A 17,004-nucleotide genomic window follows, 5' to 3' on the forward strand; every position below is an offset into this window, starting at 1 on the left:
CCTCACATCCATATTTAAAACATAAGAATCACTTTAATCTAGTTTGCGCTAACAGTTATACACAGAACTTCCTGCTTTGGCAAGGGGCGTAACAGTACTGAATCACCATCTAAGCTGTTTGCCAATTGCAATGTGGTGGGATAGCTAACCAATCACAGCGCATTTCATTTTTCGGAAGGCGGGCGTTCATCAAACCTGGAACTAATCGAGCCATTTGTGCCAGGCTGGGCAGAAAGGTGTTGTAATAATGTCTATTATGTGAAAAATAATGCGTTTTTCAAACCACCAAGCATGAGAGCATGTTCTAGTACACCCCCAAAACAAAATCAAGACTTTGTAAAAGAGCATAACAGGACCTCTTTAATGTTTATATGCAAATAAATGCCTAAACCACATCTGTTCATCATATAAAGTGATTGTTTCTTTTCAGAAGATGTGGACACTCAGTTGTTTTGGATTACTTTTACCATGTCTTTAAGTATAACAAATAGGCCTATCTATTTTAAAAACTATTGGTTGATTAATTGGTATTGGTAACCGACCTCTAGTTTATACTATAAAACTATTACTATTGCTTTAACTTGTATGCAACCCAGATTATTAAAAGCATGTGTTATTTCTGCATAGTGGCATTTCAACAGAAATGCATAATTGTTCATGGTTTTGACAAACAAATTCACATCATTGGTCGAGCCATTGTCATGCTGTCATGATGCCGTGTCACTAGTGGCATTACATGTTTAACTCCAATACGCCACATTGAAACAGACATGTGTTGATGATATTCATCCAGTAGCTTAGCATGCTTCATGACCTGCCACCCACTCCTGTCCCAGCTGTGCTAAAACATTGCTCACCAGCCGGCCAACTGGCCAACCAGGGCAGTGCTCCAAACGTGGGTGGACTGAAGGCCTGCAGCTTGATCTGGTTCATTTAAGGAGTTTTACATACAATAGTCAATTGAGGGAAAGGATCCATTGCTAATTTGGCCACCAAACTAAACCACGAACAGATTATCCATAATTTCACTCCACCAACTGGATCATTTGTAGCTTTCAGATGCCGCCAGTATCATCAGTGAGCTGTCATGAAAAAAATGTGAATTGAGCATTACCAGCATTGAGGGGATCAGGGGGGATTTGATAGGGAACATATGTACAGTGTTGCTGAACTACCAGCTGCTGGATTTTTTTTTTAATCTTTTACATGGATTTTCTTAAGCCTTTTTAAGACCTATTCACATTAAGTACAAATTTTCAGCACAGACTTTCGAAAAACTCATTCATGCTGCAAGATTTTCTATGAACTCCTTTGGCAGCAAGTCAAATTTGGAATTGCTGAATTGGCAAACACTTTTTTCAGGTGTTTAAACCTTTTCCCCCTATTTAATTGGTGCTGAACTCAACAGGTTTTTACTCACATGAATATCTGACTATGTATTTTATTACTACAGAGAAAGAATTTGAACTACTTTTTTAAAAGATTGGGGTTGGTAAAAGGTTTTAATGTTTTTGTTTTTATTGTTCACCAAGGTTGCGTTTATTTGATTTCATGGAGTACAAACATTAATATTGCGATACATATAAACTGTTTCCAAACTTTCAGGACTTTTCTGTGTTGAAACTGTGGTGATTTTCCATTTGACAGCTGGACAAGATATACGGTTTAATGATTAAACAAAGGATTAACCACAGAACATCACATAATTGTCTCTTTATGACCACTATCTCTGATTCTCGTGTGTGGTCTTCTAAGAAATTACACCACTCCATTTTTTGGCCTGCGTGTTTGAACGTTTCCTAGAATTGACAAGTGGTCTCCATTCCATGGTGTGTTTATCATTGTGACATTTAAGTATTACATATGTAAGCACGTATGAAAGGAGAACATGTGTGCGTCAGAGCATGTGTTAGAGGCCTGGGTGTGTTCATACATGTATGGGAAACGTTCCATAACTTGATCTGATTCTATTCACTATGAAGTCATGAGAGACTCCTTCCTGTCCAGAAATAGATTGTCAAACTTCAGAAAAAGACAGAGCAAAAAACACTGTTAGAAAGGGGGAAAAATCACTTAGCCTATATAAAATCAAAGTATTTGTGAGGTCAGAAACAGATGAGAAGGCCTGGCTCACAATCTCTATTCCAGCTCATCCCAAAGGTGTTGAGGTGGGGTTAAAGGTCAAGGCTCTGTAAGCGGCCAGTAAAGTTCTTCCACACCAAACTCATCCAACCATGTCTTTATAGAACTTGCACAGGGGCTCGGGTCATGTTAGAACAGGCAAAGTCCTTATCAAACTGTTTCCACTAAACTGGAAGAGCTAGACTTTCAAACTGACGGCAGAAGGTCTTGGATCCTTGGCCCCTTTAAATTGCCAAGGGCCCAAGATGCCATATGACTGACAGGTGAAACAACCAATCACATTTTGTGCTGCATCATGTTTAAGGGTGTGGAAATGTCTCCACAATAACAGACCAGTGTGTGAAACTCTTTGACGTTTCTAAGAGTCTATTTTAGACATATTTCATATACTTTTGAAAATTCAGAATTTAGTTGATCCTGATGAGTGCTCATTGTCACAGTTGTAAACACTAGGGTTGCACGCGAGATTTTTCTGGTCAACTAGTAGGTGTTCAGTTTAAGCATTAAAGAACTATTAGTCATTACATTAACTTTTTAATAATTTATTGATATATTAAATTATTATACTGTTATACAGAACAGGTTTCCTCTGCCCCAGAATCCAGTGGTGGGATGCTTTACCCCACTCCATTGGGCAACTGCCATTGTACTTGGTGATGTGAGGCTTGTATGCAGCTGTTCGGCTATGGGAATCTATTCCATGAAGCTCCCGCCACAGTTTTTGTGCTGATAATAATGCAAGTGAAAATTTTCAACAGAGCGTTGGCAATTTTACGCATCATGTGCCTCAGCACTCGCTGACCCCGTTCTGTAACTTTTACGTGGTCTTCAGTTTTGTGGCTAAGCTGCTGTTTTCCCTAAACGCTTCCACTTTACATAATACAATAACTTACAGTTGATGGTGGACTATTTAACAAGTCCGTCAAATCTGTGGCAACATGTTGAATTTGGACCCTGATCTGAGAGATGGAAGATCTTGATACAGTCTTTTCTTTTTTGTGGCACACCCTGAGCAATAATGTTCTGTGTTCCTCACAGTGTAGACAGATAAGATATTTAGCAAGATGTTTAGGATAATACTGACTCACTGTGAATCTCTCCAGACTCAAGACTTCCTTGACAGGAAATGTACCTGACTGAGACAGCCAGACAGATGTTTTGAACCTACGTCAAACCTCATGTGCATCTTTTTAGCTGTCTCCAGCTCGTTTCCTTTCAAGTCACTCGTGGTGATTACGGTTAGATCACTGTTTAGACTGCCTATTGAGTGGAAACTGCTGGTCTAAATCCTATGTTGAGACTAACACAAAAAAGCCAGGGTCTTTAGTAAAACAGGGGCATCTTTATCTTATAGCCTAAGCAGACCACAGATATGTAAAATAAGGTTTACTAGTCTACTGTGAATGTCATTATAGTATTTACTAGTCCCCTATTTCATATTTGACAAAAGCATCACAAAAAAAGCTTTACAACTCAAGGTCAGTTTTATTTTCTTTTTTGCATTCTAGAATATTGTGTTGTTTAAAGGAACTCACACAAATCTAGCCGTGAAACTATTCTGACCCTGACATTTTCTTCTTTGACAGTAAAATGTAAATATAAAAGGAATGTTTGTCAAGACAGGAAAGGAACGTTTGTCCAAAACAATATTTTTTATGTCCTTAAAGGAGACTCATTATCAAAGACGTAAAAACCCACATCACTTACTGACAGGAAGGAAGGAGAGGTCAGGATAAGCATTCACCATTTGGAATTTGTTATAGGCACTTTTTCAGTGTAGTTGTCAGGGTCTGTGTTTCCAGTCAAACAACAATTTACTGCTTATATGGTTGATACTAATAGGGTTTTGGCCAGTTGGAAAGTTGGAAAAAGCCTTCAAGTCTGAGTTATTTAAGCTGTATGTAGTTTACATAGTTGTGCATTTTAAAGAGAGATTCCAGGTCTAAAGGTGAAAAGAGACAGATATATATAGATAGATAGATAGACAGATAGATAGATAGATAGCCAAATACCACTGACCCAAAAAGAAAAATTAATCTCTCAGAGCCCAGATGCATGTTGTGCTTCTCCCTGCCTACAATGCTTCTTTTGTTTGTCTGTGCATACTCTTTAAATCTAAAACGACTTTTTCCAAGACTCCACAGCTGAATATGGAAAGGGCAGAGTGGAAGATGGTGATATTTAAAGGAAATAAAAAAAGTCCTTTGAGCTGAATAACAAGAGAAGAAAAGTCTCTTTCAGTACAGATGCATGAGGAAATTAAGATTCAGATTTATTATGAATTGTAAGGTTTGTCTAAAGGAGGGAAACTCCATACTATTACATGATAATAATAATACAAAAAATAATAATAATGCTTGTTTCTTGTTGCCTGAATGAATCTGTACTCTTCAATATCAATCCATTTTAACTGCAGTGAGAGTAAAGGCATGGACTATAATGAGTGTGATCTAATGGACACTGAGAGTAAACAGTCACGTCAACGGATTCTTCCAGTGAGACAGAGACTGGGAATTCAGGAGATCTACTGCATCCTCTCTCACACAGACACAAGGAAGTCTATGAAAGGAGATGCAGGATGCACAACTTATTTACATGAAACGAGGATCCATTTATAGAGAATACGCATTTTACCCAAATCCAAAAAAAGACAGGCAGGAGGAACTCTGCCTATTTCCCACCAACGACAAACTATTATAAGAGCCAAGAAATTATGATATGCATTGTATTACACTTCCTGATAAGATAAAGCTATAGGTTGTATATGTGTGTCTCTTACTCAAAAATAGGATTGGAGTTAATTCAATATCCTTCTTTCACTCATGTTCACTATAATGTACAAAACATTTGTTCTCATCAAGTCACAATTCACATCAAGAATGGAATTGATTTAGATTCTTAAAGCATCTCTTAAAGGGACAGCTCACCCAAAAATAACGGTTGTCATTAATTACTCACCGTCATGTTGTTCTAAACCTGTAAGACCTTCGTTCATCTTTAAAACACAAATTAAGATATTTTTGATGAAAGCCAAGCGCTTTCTGACCTTGCATATACAGAAACACAACAGACATATTTAAGGCCCAGAAAGGTAGTAAGGACATCATTAAAATACTCTACGGTACTCTTGTGAACGCAAGACAAGAACTGAAAAGAGAAAGAGAAGAAACTGTTGAATAAAGTTATTTTTGTTTGCTTCGTGCACAAAAAAGTATTCTTGTAGCTTCATAACCTTACGGTTGAAACACTGATGTCACATGGACTATTTTAAAGGAGAAGTGCACTTCCAAAACAACAATTTATAAATAATCTACTCACCCCCTTGTCATCCAAGATGTTCACGTCTTTTTTTATTCAGTCGTAAAGAAATTATGGTTTTTGAGGAAAACATTTCAGGATTTTTCTTCATATAATGGACTTCAATTGTGCCCCCGATTTTGAACTTCCGAAATGTAGTTTAAATGCAGCTTCAACGGCTCTAAACGATCCCAGCCAAGGAAGAAGGGTCTTATCTAGCAAAACGATTGGTCATTTTTTTCGAAAAATAAATTTTTTCTGCTTTTTAAAGCACAAAAGCTTGTGTAGCACAGGTTCTAGCAAGGTCACGCAGAATGTAGGCGGATCTACAGACCCAGTGTTTACAAAGCGAACACGCAAAGACTAAGAAAGTGCAAGTAGGTCAAACGCTGTTTACAAACAAAAAGGTACAACGTGTCAGAAGTTGTAGGAGAAAATAAGATGGAGTTTTTCGCCATACTCTACCTTTTTTAGCTGGAGTACACAGACGATGAACTTAGACGTGATTCGTAGTAGTGATGGGAAGTTCGGATCATTTTACCGACTCTGACCTTTGAGTCTCGTTCAGCAAAATGAACAAATCTTTTTTCGAGCCATTTCGTTAATTTTAGCAAAATCAGCGTCACGTGACAGCCCCATAAGGTGAACGAATGACTCGAAAAACCAGAAGACTCGAAACAGGTGAACTAATTCCAGTACAGAAATTTGTGTTCTGAAGATGAACGAAGGTCTTGTGGGTTTGAAACAATATGAAGGTGAGTAATTAATGACAGAATTTTCATTTTTGGGTGAACTAATCCTTTAAATTTCTTATTCTTACCAGCTTACATTAAAGCAGAAAAAATAGAAAAACACAACAAAACAAAACACTCCATTCATAAAATTAGTTAGACAAAATAATGTGTTTATGAACCACTGGATGATCCTTTAAGATCTGTTGGGGATGTTTATTTCATATAATAAAAATGAATATTTAAGACTGTTTTCTTAGGCCCAAGAAATAATAATTTAAAATATCCACAGTTCCTCTGGCCAAAAATATATCTTCTCAACTTAAATGTTACTTACATATGGTCCTGTCATTCTAACACAAATTAGTTTTGCATTTAGTTCCCGCTGGCCTCACGTGTCAAGATCGGACAGTGGAGGGTCACAAGGGACCTAGTGGGAGATATGAACTCTGTCCAAACATCTGTGAGCCCGTTTTTCCCTATAAACATCATTCATGAACACATACATCAAACTGAGGACTATACAATGAGTGGAAAAGTGTGTTTGGCTAAAGTAAGATGCTGAAAGATCCTGGAAGGAAACAAAACTGTGAAATTTGATAGTATTTTGCATGGAATAAGTTTTACTTCCTTGTGCCAAGTTTGCTGCCACAATGCTGGGGTTACCAGTGCATTGCTATGCAGTTGCTAAACGGTTGTAACTATTTTAGCTGGTTGCTCTGTAGTTGCTGGGAGTAGCTGCTAGGCAGTTGCTTTATATTTAGTCCCTGTATACTAACAACACAAAGCATTTCAACCATGTGATTTGTATAACAACGTAAATCCTGTTGTGCAGTAAAAACTGCATAGACTTACTTTTAACAGAATGTCAAACTGAACAGAAATATGACTTTTCAAGTGCGTCAGAAACACAAACAGGGAGTGTTTGTCTGCGACTCCTTCCTTTTTGTGTTTTCATTTATGTTTAACAAAAGGAAAAATATCTTCTGGAATGAGTGCCTTACATCTTTAGGAGCCTTGGCACTTATTATATGGCTCAACAGAACAATCAAAGCCCTTTCCTGATCCTGTACAGTGCAGGAAAAAGGACAACTGAACTGACATCTCAAGTCATACAAGACTCTACATATCCTGATGTTTGCTAAGGAATGTATTTCCTCTCGCCCCCACCTTCCCTAAGGAGCTTTACATTTTACAGATATGGTGAACAAACAAACACGTTTCAGTTGAATCTGAATTGTACTTTAAAAAATCTAAAATGTAAAAAAAAAAAAGAGGACATTCAACTTCAGGGCTTTTTGAGTGTACTTATCTCTACCCACTCAGTTTAAACTAAATATGCTTGCATTTTGAAATGGAGCCTTATTGTATATTCCTGATGTAAAAATCTGTTTATTTGGGTTTGTTTGGAAGTGTTGTATAAGCAAATGCCAATATCTTTTATCACGTATCCTCTGAAATATTGGATTTCTTACATGCAACTGCTAGATTAGAACACATGTGTATAGTTCTTGATATATTTTTACTAGTTCTCTGTTTTGCATTGTGCATATTTAAATAGTGGTGAATTTAAATCCAACACAGTGGCATTGCATGGATAAAGATGCTGGGTTGGGCTATAATGCTGAAATAGACTTACCCTTGCGCCCTTCTCAGGAAAACATTGGCACCCTCCGCTGCAGTCTCTACCCCCACATGGTCCACCAGTCTTCTTCACTCCCTGAGAGAGAGGGAGAGACAGAGAAAAAAGACATTGGTAAGATTGTTGGGTTATGTGCTTATTTAAGTGAATTCGAAATTACAAAGTACATTTGATTTATAGCATATTTAGCACTGTAAATAACAGACAAGAATGCTGCAAAGTTGTGATGTTGTACTAGCAGCTCTCACAGTGCTGTTGGTTTTTCTAATGTGGCGGCTTGATGTGAATGTCCATCATGTTCCAGACACTGTCATGACTCATGGTCAAATCGTGTCACTCAACAAACCATACTTCTTCGTTTTTTTCTTTCTTTCTTTCTTTCTTTCTTTTTTTTTTTTTCAAATATGCAGGGCATTTAGGGGACAAAATCATTTAAAAAATATTCATGGGAATTTACATGGTTTAACTTACTAAAACAACTCAACCACTTACAACCACATACAAAAACTATCAACCACTTATCTTCCATTTTTTGTTTTGGAAGAAAATAAGCGGTTGATGGTTTGTTTTTATTGAAACTACCAGATTTAATCATTTTTCCTTCTGATATATGAAGGTCACATTAAAGCTTTTACTATGCTTTTATCCTTTATTTTTGATGATACTTTATAAATTCATATTATGTATGCCAGGCTCCATCAATATATATATATATATATATATATATATACATATATATAATTTTTATAAAATCTAAACATGAGATGAAATATGAGATGTATGTGGTATGGCCATATATAAACAAAACCTATGCATCATTTTCTTATTATTTTTTCAGTAACACTTTATGTAACAATATGGTTCATTAGTTAACATGAACTAAGAATGAACAACACTTTTGCATGTATTAATCTTTATGTTAATTTCCACCAAATTTTATTTTGGCACATAATGCAACCAAGACTAAAGTCAACAGATTTTACTAACAGAACTACCAATCTATGTGTAAAAATAAGATAATGATGTGTCATTATGAAAGTCATTTTTACCGTTCCTGTAACTTGACTCTGAATCTAAGGTGAAAATTGTCATTTTGATCTCCCTCTACAAAATAGTGAATTACTCAGTAGATATTTATCAATGACATTTAATATTTTGGCTTTGAACACTATACAATTCTGTCTTTCTTCAGAAAGAATATTAGCAAAATCCAAAATTTGAGCCGAGGACCTCGGATTGTGTTGATATGGAATGACCCTACTGTAAAAACGCTTTGTCAATTAGCAAGGGATTACATATGTGACCCTGGACCACAAACCAGTCATAAGGTTCACTGGTATATTTGTAGCTTTAGCCAAAAATACATCGTATGGGTCAAAACTATTTTCTTTTATGCCAAAAATCATTAGGATATTAAGTGAAGATCATGTTCCAAGAAGATATTTTATAATATTACCTAAATATATAAAAACTTAATTTTTGATTAGTAATATGCATTGCTTAGAACTTAATTTAGACAACTTTAAATGTGATTTTCTCAAAATTCAGATTTTTTTTCACCCTCAGATTCCAGATATTCAAATAGTTGTATCACCATACATCAATGGAAAATTATATGTGTTTTTAGCACTCAGTGATGGCTATTCCATCCTACTTTGGGCAAACGTAGGAAAAATAACACTTATTTCAAAATAAATTTTAAGTAGACATAATAATCCATGTCTTTTGTTGTTAATTTGTTTTAAAAATTGCATTTTAAATCTAAAAAAAATAAAATAAATAAATAAAAATACCCTAATGTGGCAAGCCACCAACACTAAGGTATACTAAGGTATGTACTGAACCGTGGGTGACTGTTACATCCCTACTTCAAAACATGACTTAGCTGAGCTATAGTTCGAACCAAAGCATTTCACCATTAAAAAAAAAAGTTAACTTTTAACTTCTGACGTGAACTGCAGGAATTCAGTTTAGGGGGTCTGTAAATGAACATTACTGAGCTAATAAATACATGATTTATTTTTCTTTTTGTGAGGGGGGACTTTGTTTATCAGAGGGTCCTGTTCTATGACGGCAGCACGTCTGCTCACACCTACACACTGATTCCACAGACTGCTGAAACAGCCCTGTGTGTGAAACATTCAAAGCCAAGACAAAACTGTCTGCTTTTTTCTTGCTGTGCGACAAAGTGATTCAGAGACATTCTGTCTTGTTCTGCTGATAGGAGATGCTTGGCAAGCAACAAACAAAGCCCACATTGAGCCTCTTGCCTCAAGTCACAAAGAATTCTTTTAAATGAGACCTCAGACAGATTCATGGTCATCTAACAGAAAGAGAAAAAAATAAAGTTGCATGTCCTTCGTTTTAGATGTTCATACTGCAGAGCTCAGTAGTATAATAGCCTAATATCAAACACTAAATGGTGGTTGTAGGTGTACTGCTATTAATGGTCTTCTCTGAGCACTTTATGTTCAGAAACAATGCATGCAGTGACTCCATAGGGAAGCATTGTTTTACAGAAGGTGGGAAAGATGAATAACTAAACAGCCATGGCAACCTAAACAACAAGTGTAAGACTGGCCAGTTTGAGTTTATTGCTAAATAGCTGATGATTGCAACAGATGATGAGAGGAGTATTGTGTTCTATCCTGTTCCACCCCACGCTTTCCCCACAAAAATGACCTTTTCCACTGCTACCTGGAAAAACATTCCCAAAGAAGCCTGAGACAATGATCACCTGATTAGCATTTGTCTGTTACCGACACAAGCTGTGAAAAAGGTCTTAAGTATGCACTCAGAAGTGTGTTTTTGTACATAGAGGTAGGAGGTTTTCCGAATCAAACCACTGGAGGACAAAGGGTAATGAGTAACAACTCTGAATTATAAGTAGCTGAGTTTCCTTTCTTCAGGGCATGCAATGCAAGTACTTGACAGGAGCTGAGAGTTTCACACAGATTTGATGGATTTATTACAACATTGTGGTTGAATATATTCTATGTTCCTGTCATATTGTACCGCGTTTATCGGGGTGGATCATGTGTTTAAGACGTAACCTTGTAGGCTGTGTTCTGGCACATGATACAACAGCACCTTGGGTGTTGTGAATTTGAATCACAAATTGATGTCCTTTCCCAATCCTGTTCCCCTGTTTAAATAAAAGCTTCTTCTGTTTCTGTACTGTTTCATCTGAAAAAGTCATAGTTCACCCAAAAATGTAACTGCTATCATCATTTATTCACACTCATGTCATTTTAAACCTGTATGTTTTTCTTCTGTGGAGCACAAAAGAAGATTTTTGAAGAATGTTGGGTTCTAAAACACTGGACCCCATGGGCTTACATTATTTGTGTTAAACAGATACAGTTTTGAAGTGAAATGAGGGTAAATAAATGATGACAATTTTCATATACAGGCTAATTCCCAATTAATGGTAGATTAGGGGTGTAATATAACTTAAGAATATCTACAGTACAGTTAAATTGCATTTTAACATAAAAAATAAGGTCGGAATTTCTTTGATCAAAAATACAGTAATATGGTGAAATATTATTACACTTTAAAATAGCAAAGCATCATTACTCCAGTCTTCAGTGTCACATTATCCTTCAGAAATCATTCTAATATGCTGATTTGCTGTTCAAGAAACATTTTTTATTATCAGTTTTGAAATATAAAGTTGTGCTGCTTTTGTGGAAATACACAATGTAAGCTCTTTACCTTTAAAGGGGTCGTCGGATGCTAAGTGCACTTTTACAGCAAATCTCGGATGCTAATGATGCACGGTGGTTTTTAATTAATCTGTAAAAAAATATTCCCTTTTTCAAATCGAGCCATTCTCAAATGCCTGTCGTTGTGGCGTCACGCCCACAGAGGCCGCTCCCATGATAGTTGATTGACATGAGCGTTTTACCTCAGAGGTGTCCATGTTTTGCTGCTGGAAGAAAGCCTGAGGTGTTGTGCTGCTGGATGAAGCCGTTTTTTTTTTTTCTTTGCGATCGTCTTTCCTAATAATGTGCTAGTTAGCAAGTTTAGCGGCTAAATGTGGCTAAACGAGGCTAAACGTATGGAGTTATTTATGTGCCAAAATTAAACAAACAAATCCAGCGTTTTGCAAACAAACACAATCTGCTTTGCAAAGAAAAAAAATCGACTTTCCAACAAACAAAAAGTAATATGCACAAACACAAGTCAATTTGAAAGAAAATGCAGAGGTATAACAAATATATGCATTGTGTGTTGCAAATATATATATTTTTTTATGAGGAAAACTTGGCTTTCTCACACGTGTGCAGACAGATTTTCTCACAAACGCAATGGAGCAACTTCCTTTTCCAAAACAGCAGATGGCGCTATCGGTCAATTTACTCTATTCTCCCGAGACCTCAAACAACGTGTTTATATTAGGGATACTCATTTTAACCGAGAGAAAGAATTTTGACCGATTAATAATCAGTTAAACGGTTTAAAAGGTCTCCCCCCCCAGTAATTCAGTAATCAAAATATTTTAAAACGTTTTCTGGATGGTTAAAATAAAATGAAATTGCATTTTTGAGAGAAAAAAGAGAAATCGCGTAGGCCTATAACGTCAAGTCGCATTTTATTATTACATTCAGAAAGACCTGGTGTCGACGCGAAATATATCCCACTAAACATTGGACGTCGGATAGACGTGCAGATCATGTCTATATTGGGTCCGTCGGTCCATGACCAATTATGGACATCTATTCAACGTCCAAACTAGGTCCACTATTTGGACGTCTATCCATTACCCAACTTGGACGTCATTTTGACGTTCAACATTTGACCTAATCTGGCTTATTTTTTTTGGACGTCATTTGGACGTCTATGGCAGTTGTGATATACACATTGGACGTCGGATAGACGTGCAGATCATGTCTATATTGGGTCCGTCGGTCCGACCAATTCTGAACATCTATTCGACGTCCAAACTAGGTCCACTATTTGGACGTCTATCCATTACCCAACTTGGACGTCATTTTGACGTTCAACATTTGATCTGGGTTTTTTTGGACGTCATTTGGACGTCTATGGCAGTTGCAGTAAATGTGTTTTACAAAATAGAGCCTATCAACATGATTATATATATGAATACAGATTATTTATAACAAACAAGATTTATTATCTGTATTACTATTTATTTATTTGGTAGCCCATATGTTTTTTTTTTTTTTTTTTTTTTTTTTTTTTTTTACATTTTCCTGTTTTCCTTTAACAGTTTTTATTTTATTTAAAGTAGCCTATAATCAAGTTATTTATTTATTTTATTTTATATTGTATTTTATATATATATATATATATATAATTATATTTATATGAATTTATATATTTTATATAAAAAAAATCATGGTAGCCTAGCCTATCCACCTTATTCCTATCTTAAAAAGAACCAACAGCTGCAAAAAGTCAAGGACAGACAGCTCTCTATCAAGCTAGGCAACAATATAAGTTCTTTGATCAAGGAGGATTTCAACCAGGCAAAAACCAGTCAGCATCACTCTGATTGGCTGAAACGAGCACATCATCATAAACGCCACTCTGATTGGCCGAGGCAAGACGAGGCATTTGGCGGCTTGGCGCGAGTCAGAGCCGTAGTGTTCTGGACGGCACAGGTCTTCAGATCACTGGTGAACCCGTTTCCTAGAAATTGAAGCTAAGTTTGGTCAGCATTTATTTCAATGGCCATGTGTACGTATAGTCTTTGGCGTTATTGTCTTACAATAAAGCTGCGAATGGTCAAGGGTCACAGCACGCATTTTTTCATCTTACATTAGCTTGTTACTTGTGCTAGCTACAGGGTTTACAGATAATGCAAGGTTGGTTGATGTTACCGTCTCTTAGTCACTTTAATCGTTCATGAAATTAACATTATACGTTTTATTGTAAACAGCAGGTGATAAGCATACAAAGGTGTAATGCATTTCCAGTTCAAACTGCTGAGCCAAACAAAGGTACAGGAAAATGAATACATGATACAGAAAACATGTCATCCACCCACTTGAAACATAGGACTACATAGAAGTTGTATAAAAATGACGTGTTAAGTCAAAATTTTATGTTGAAAAGATGTCCACAAACGACCACTTTTGGACTATAAATAGCCCTTACATGGAGGTCCCACCGACGTCAACATTAGACGTGCGGTAGACGTCGAAAAAAGACGTCGCCTGGCGTTACAAAACAACCCCATCAATGGACGGAAATTGGACGTCCAAAAATGACATGGAAAAGACGTCACTACGATGAATACATGCAACATAGGACTACATAGAAGTTGTATAATAATGACGTGTTAAAGTCAAAATTTTATGTTGAAAAGATGTCCACAAACGACCACGTTTGGACCACTTTTGGACTATAAATAGCCCTTACATGGAGGTCCCACCGACGTCAACATTAGACGTGCGGTAGACGTCGAAAAAAGACGTCGTCTGGCGTTACAAAACAACCCCATCAATGGACGGAAATTGGACGTCCAAAAATGACATGGAAAAGACGTCACTACGATGTCACATTGCGCAGTGGGATTTGCAATACACTATAAACAGGCTAGGCTATTTTAGTTCCCCTCACTCCACAAAAAATCCTTTCAATTTAAAAGGATTTAGAAAAGAATAAGAATGAAAAATATAAGAAGCTAGGTGACAAGCCAAAACGAAACTGAACGAACATTGGGTCTCTCATACGACACAAATCCAAATGTCTCCGTATTCAAGATGCATTTAAAATGCTAAAATATTATTTATTATGTAAACCTGGTTTTGTACTTCTCGCATTACAATATCCACATAAAAAATGTTTGGCATAATATCACGGCAGTACGTTGATAACGATTAAGCAGTGTGATTTTTTTCCCCCATATGTTTGGCTGATTGTGTGTGCGCGTGTGGCGCCGGCGCAATCACTTGATTTTTTCCTTCTAACAGGGGAAACGACTCTTTACAGATAATCGAAACTGTAAACGGTTTGCTGTTTGTAAAATTATGAAAAATAGGATGCCGCTTTTAGCCGTCTTCCTTTCGCGCAGCACAAAAATGAACCAAAAATCTGCATACTAGCTACTTGTTGCACTTTTTTTGTTTGTTTTATTAAGTTAAAAGATTTATCTTATAGGCCTATTCATTCATTATATATATATAGCCTAGCTTTATGATGTTTTTCTCCATTCGCAGAAGCTGCAGGTGATGCGACGTGTCCATGTGAATCTTCATGTTCTGTTGTTTGCTGCTTTTTGCGCATGTAAAATTAATCCCGGAAAACAAATGTTGGTATTTTAACGGGTCACAGACACTTATCCTTTTTTAAAATTATTAAATTCTAATTTAAAATAATCTTGTCGGTTAACCGTTAATAATCGGTTAACAAGCGTCGGCTGTCAGTTAGGAAAAATAGCCGAAATGAACATCCCTAGTTTATATGGTTTACCCTTATGTCCCAGAGGAATATGAGTGGGGAACAGGTGAGTTTCTGTCTTACTATATTTATAATTAACCATTTGATGTTTTCACAATGCTGACTCTACCACAATGTCAGTAAAAAATCACAATATCTGCTAAAAAAAAAATCTTTAATATGTTTTCACTTTTTTTTTTTTTTTTTTTTTTTATCAACAGCCAGAGTATGCACTTATTGAAAGTGAAAGTGAAAACATATTAAAGATTTTTTTTTAATATATGTTAGGGGTATAACAATACACTAGAGCTGCACAGTACACTTATTAACTAACACGCAGGAACTAACATGTAATTAAAGTGGTGCTGCAGTACTGCATTCATGCAGTAATTCATATGACTCATGTCAAAGTTACATTAGTTGTTCATTAGTTCTTGATTAATACATGTCTTAAACAATTATTAGTTCATTGTCAAGAAATTACTAATTCACGTATTAATGCATGATCATTCATGTACTGTTATTGTAGTGTTACCTGCTGAATGTTCTGTGCAGCAACAAAAAATCGTATATGGACAAATTACATAAAAGTATATTTTTTATATCCCACGATCCAGCACAGGTACAGAGAACGGATAAATGTTAAAAAGGCCTAGCTTAAATGTTTAGCCATGCCAAGCCATTAAATGATCAGTAGTTAACAACTTTAAAGCAGATACTGTGAATTTTACTGACATTGTGGTAGAGTCAGCATTGTGAAAACATCAAATGGTTAATTATAAATATAGTAAGACAGAAACTCACCTGTTCCCCGCTCATATTCCTCTGGGACATAAGGGTAAACCATATAAACAGGTAGTTTGAGGTCTCGGGAGAATAGAGTAAATTGACCGATAGCGCCATCTGCTGTTTTGGAAAAGGAAGTTGCTCCATTGCATTTGTGAGAAAATACGTTGGGCGCATTTGTGAGAAAATCTGTCTGCACACGTGTGAGAAAGCCAAGTTTTCCTCATAAAAAAATATATATATTTGCAACACACAATGCATATATTTGTTATACCTCTGCATTTTCTCTCAAATTGACTTGTGTTTGTGCATATTACTTTTTGTTTGTTTGAAAGTCGTTTTTTTCTTTGCAAAGCAGATTGTGTTTGTTTGCAAAACGCTGGATTTGTTTGTTTTATTTTGGCACATAAATAACTCCATATAAACTAGGCTAAATGCGGCTAAAGTAAACAGGCTCGTCACTCCACAGAGAGAAGAGAGGGGCGGGGCGAGCAGAGCTCATTTGCATTTAAAGCAGCCTTGACCAGAATAGGATGAGTTTTGCAGAGCTGATTTTGGCAAGGTAAAAAGGGTGTTGTTTTACACTACCATTGAGAATGTTTAACCAAAGTATATTATAGACTTTTCATTAAGACCCTAAAGAATCTTATCAACTTGTGGAAAATGGGCATCCGATGACCCCTTTAAAGAAACTAAAAACTGAACAACGGAATCCTTATGCAATTGAAAGTGTTATTCAGAAGTATTTTTTCTCATACATGGGAAAGTTTAAAGGCATAGTTCACCCAAAAATGAAAATTCTGTCATTAATTACTCACTCGCACATCGTTCCAAACCTGTAAGACCTTTGTTCTTCTTCAGAACACAAATTAAGATATTTTTGAAGAATTCCGACCCTTTCTGACCCTCCATAGACGGATAGGTTCCTACCACGGTCAAGGTCCAGAAAGGTCAAGAACATCTAGAAAATAGTCCATGTGACATCAATGGTTCAAC

At 36.3% G+C, this 17,004-nt stretch overlaps 1 protein-coding gene across 2 annotated transcripts in view; it reads right to left on the minus strand.

Moving 5' to 3' along the window:
* Positions 1 to 17,004, minus strand: part of col4a2 (collagen, type IV, alpha 2) — a 95,633-nt gene that overhangs the window by 54,766 nt on the left and 23,863 nt on the right. For both annotated transcript variants that reach the window (XM_051118732.1, XM_051118731.1), the window contains exon 4: positions 7,810 to 7,890. In XM_051118732.1, coding sequence (XP_050974689.1) covers positions 7,810 to 7,890 — 81 coding nt within the window. The remainder of the gene's footprint in view (positions 1 to 7,809; positions 7,891 to 17,004) is intronic.

This window comes from Labeo rohita, chromosome 9 (genome assembly GCF_022985175.1).
Source record: "Labeo rohita strain BAU-BD-2019 chromosome 9, IGBB_LRoh.1.0, whole genome shotgun sequence".
Lineage (NCBI taxonomy): Eukaryota > Metazoa > Chordata > Actinopteri > Cypriniformes > Cyprinidae > Labeo > Labeo rohita.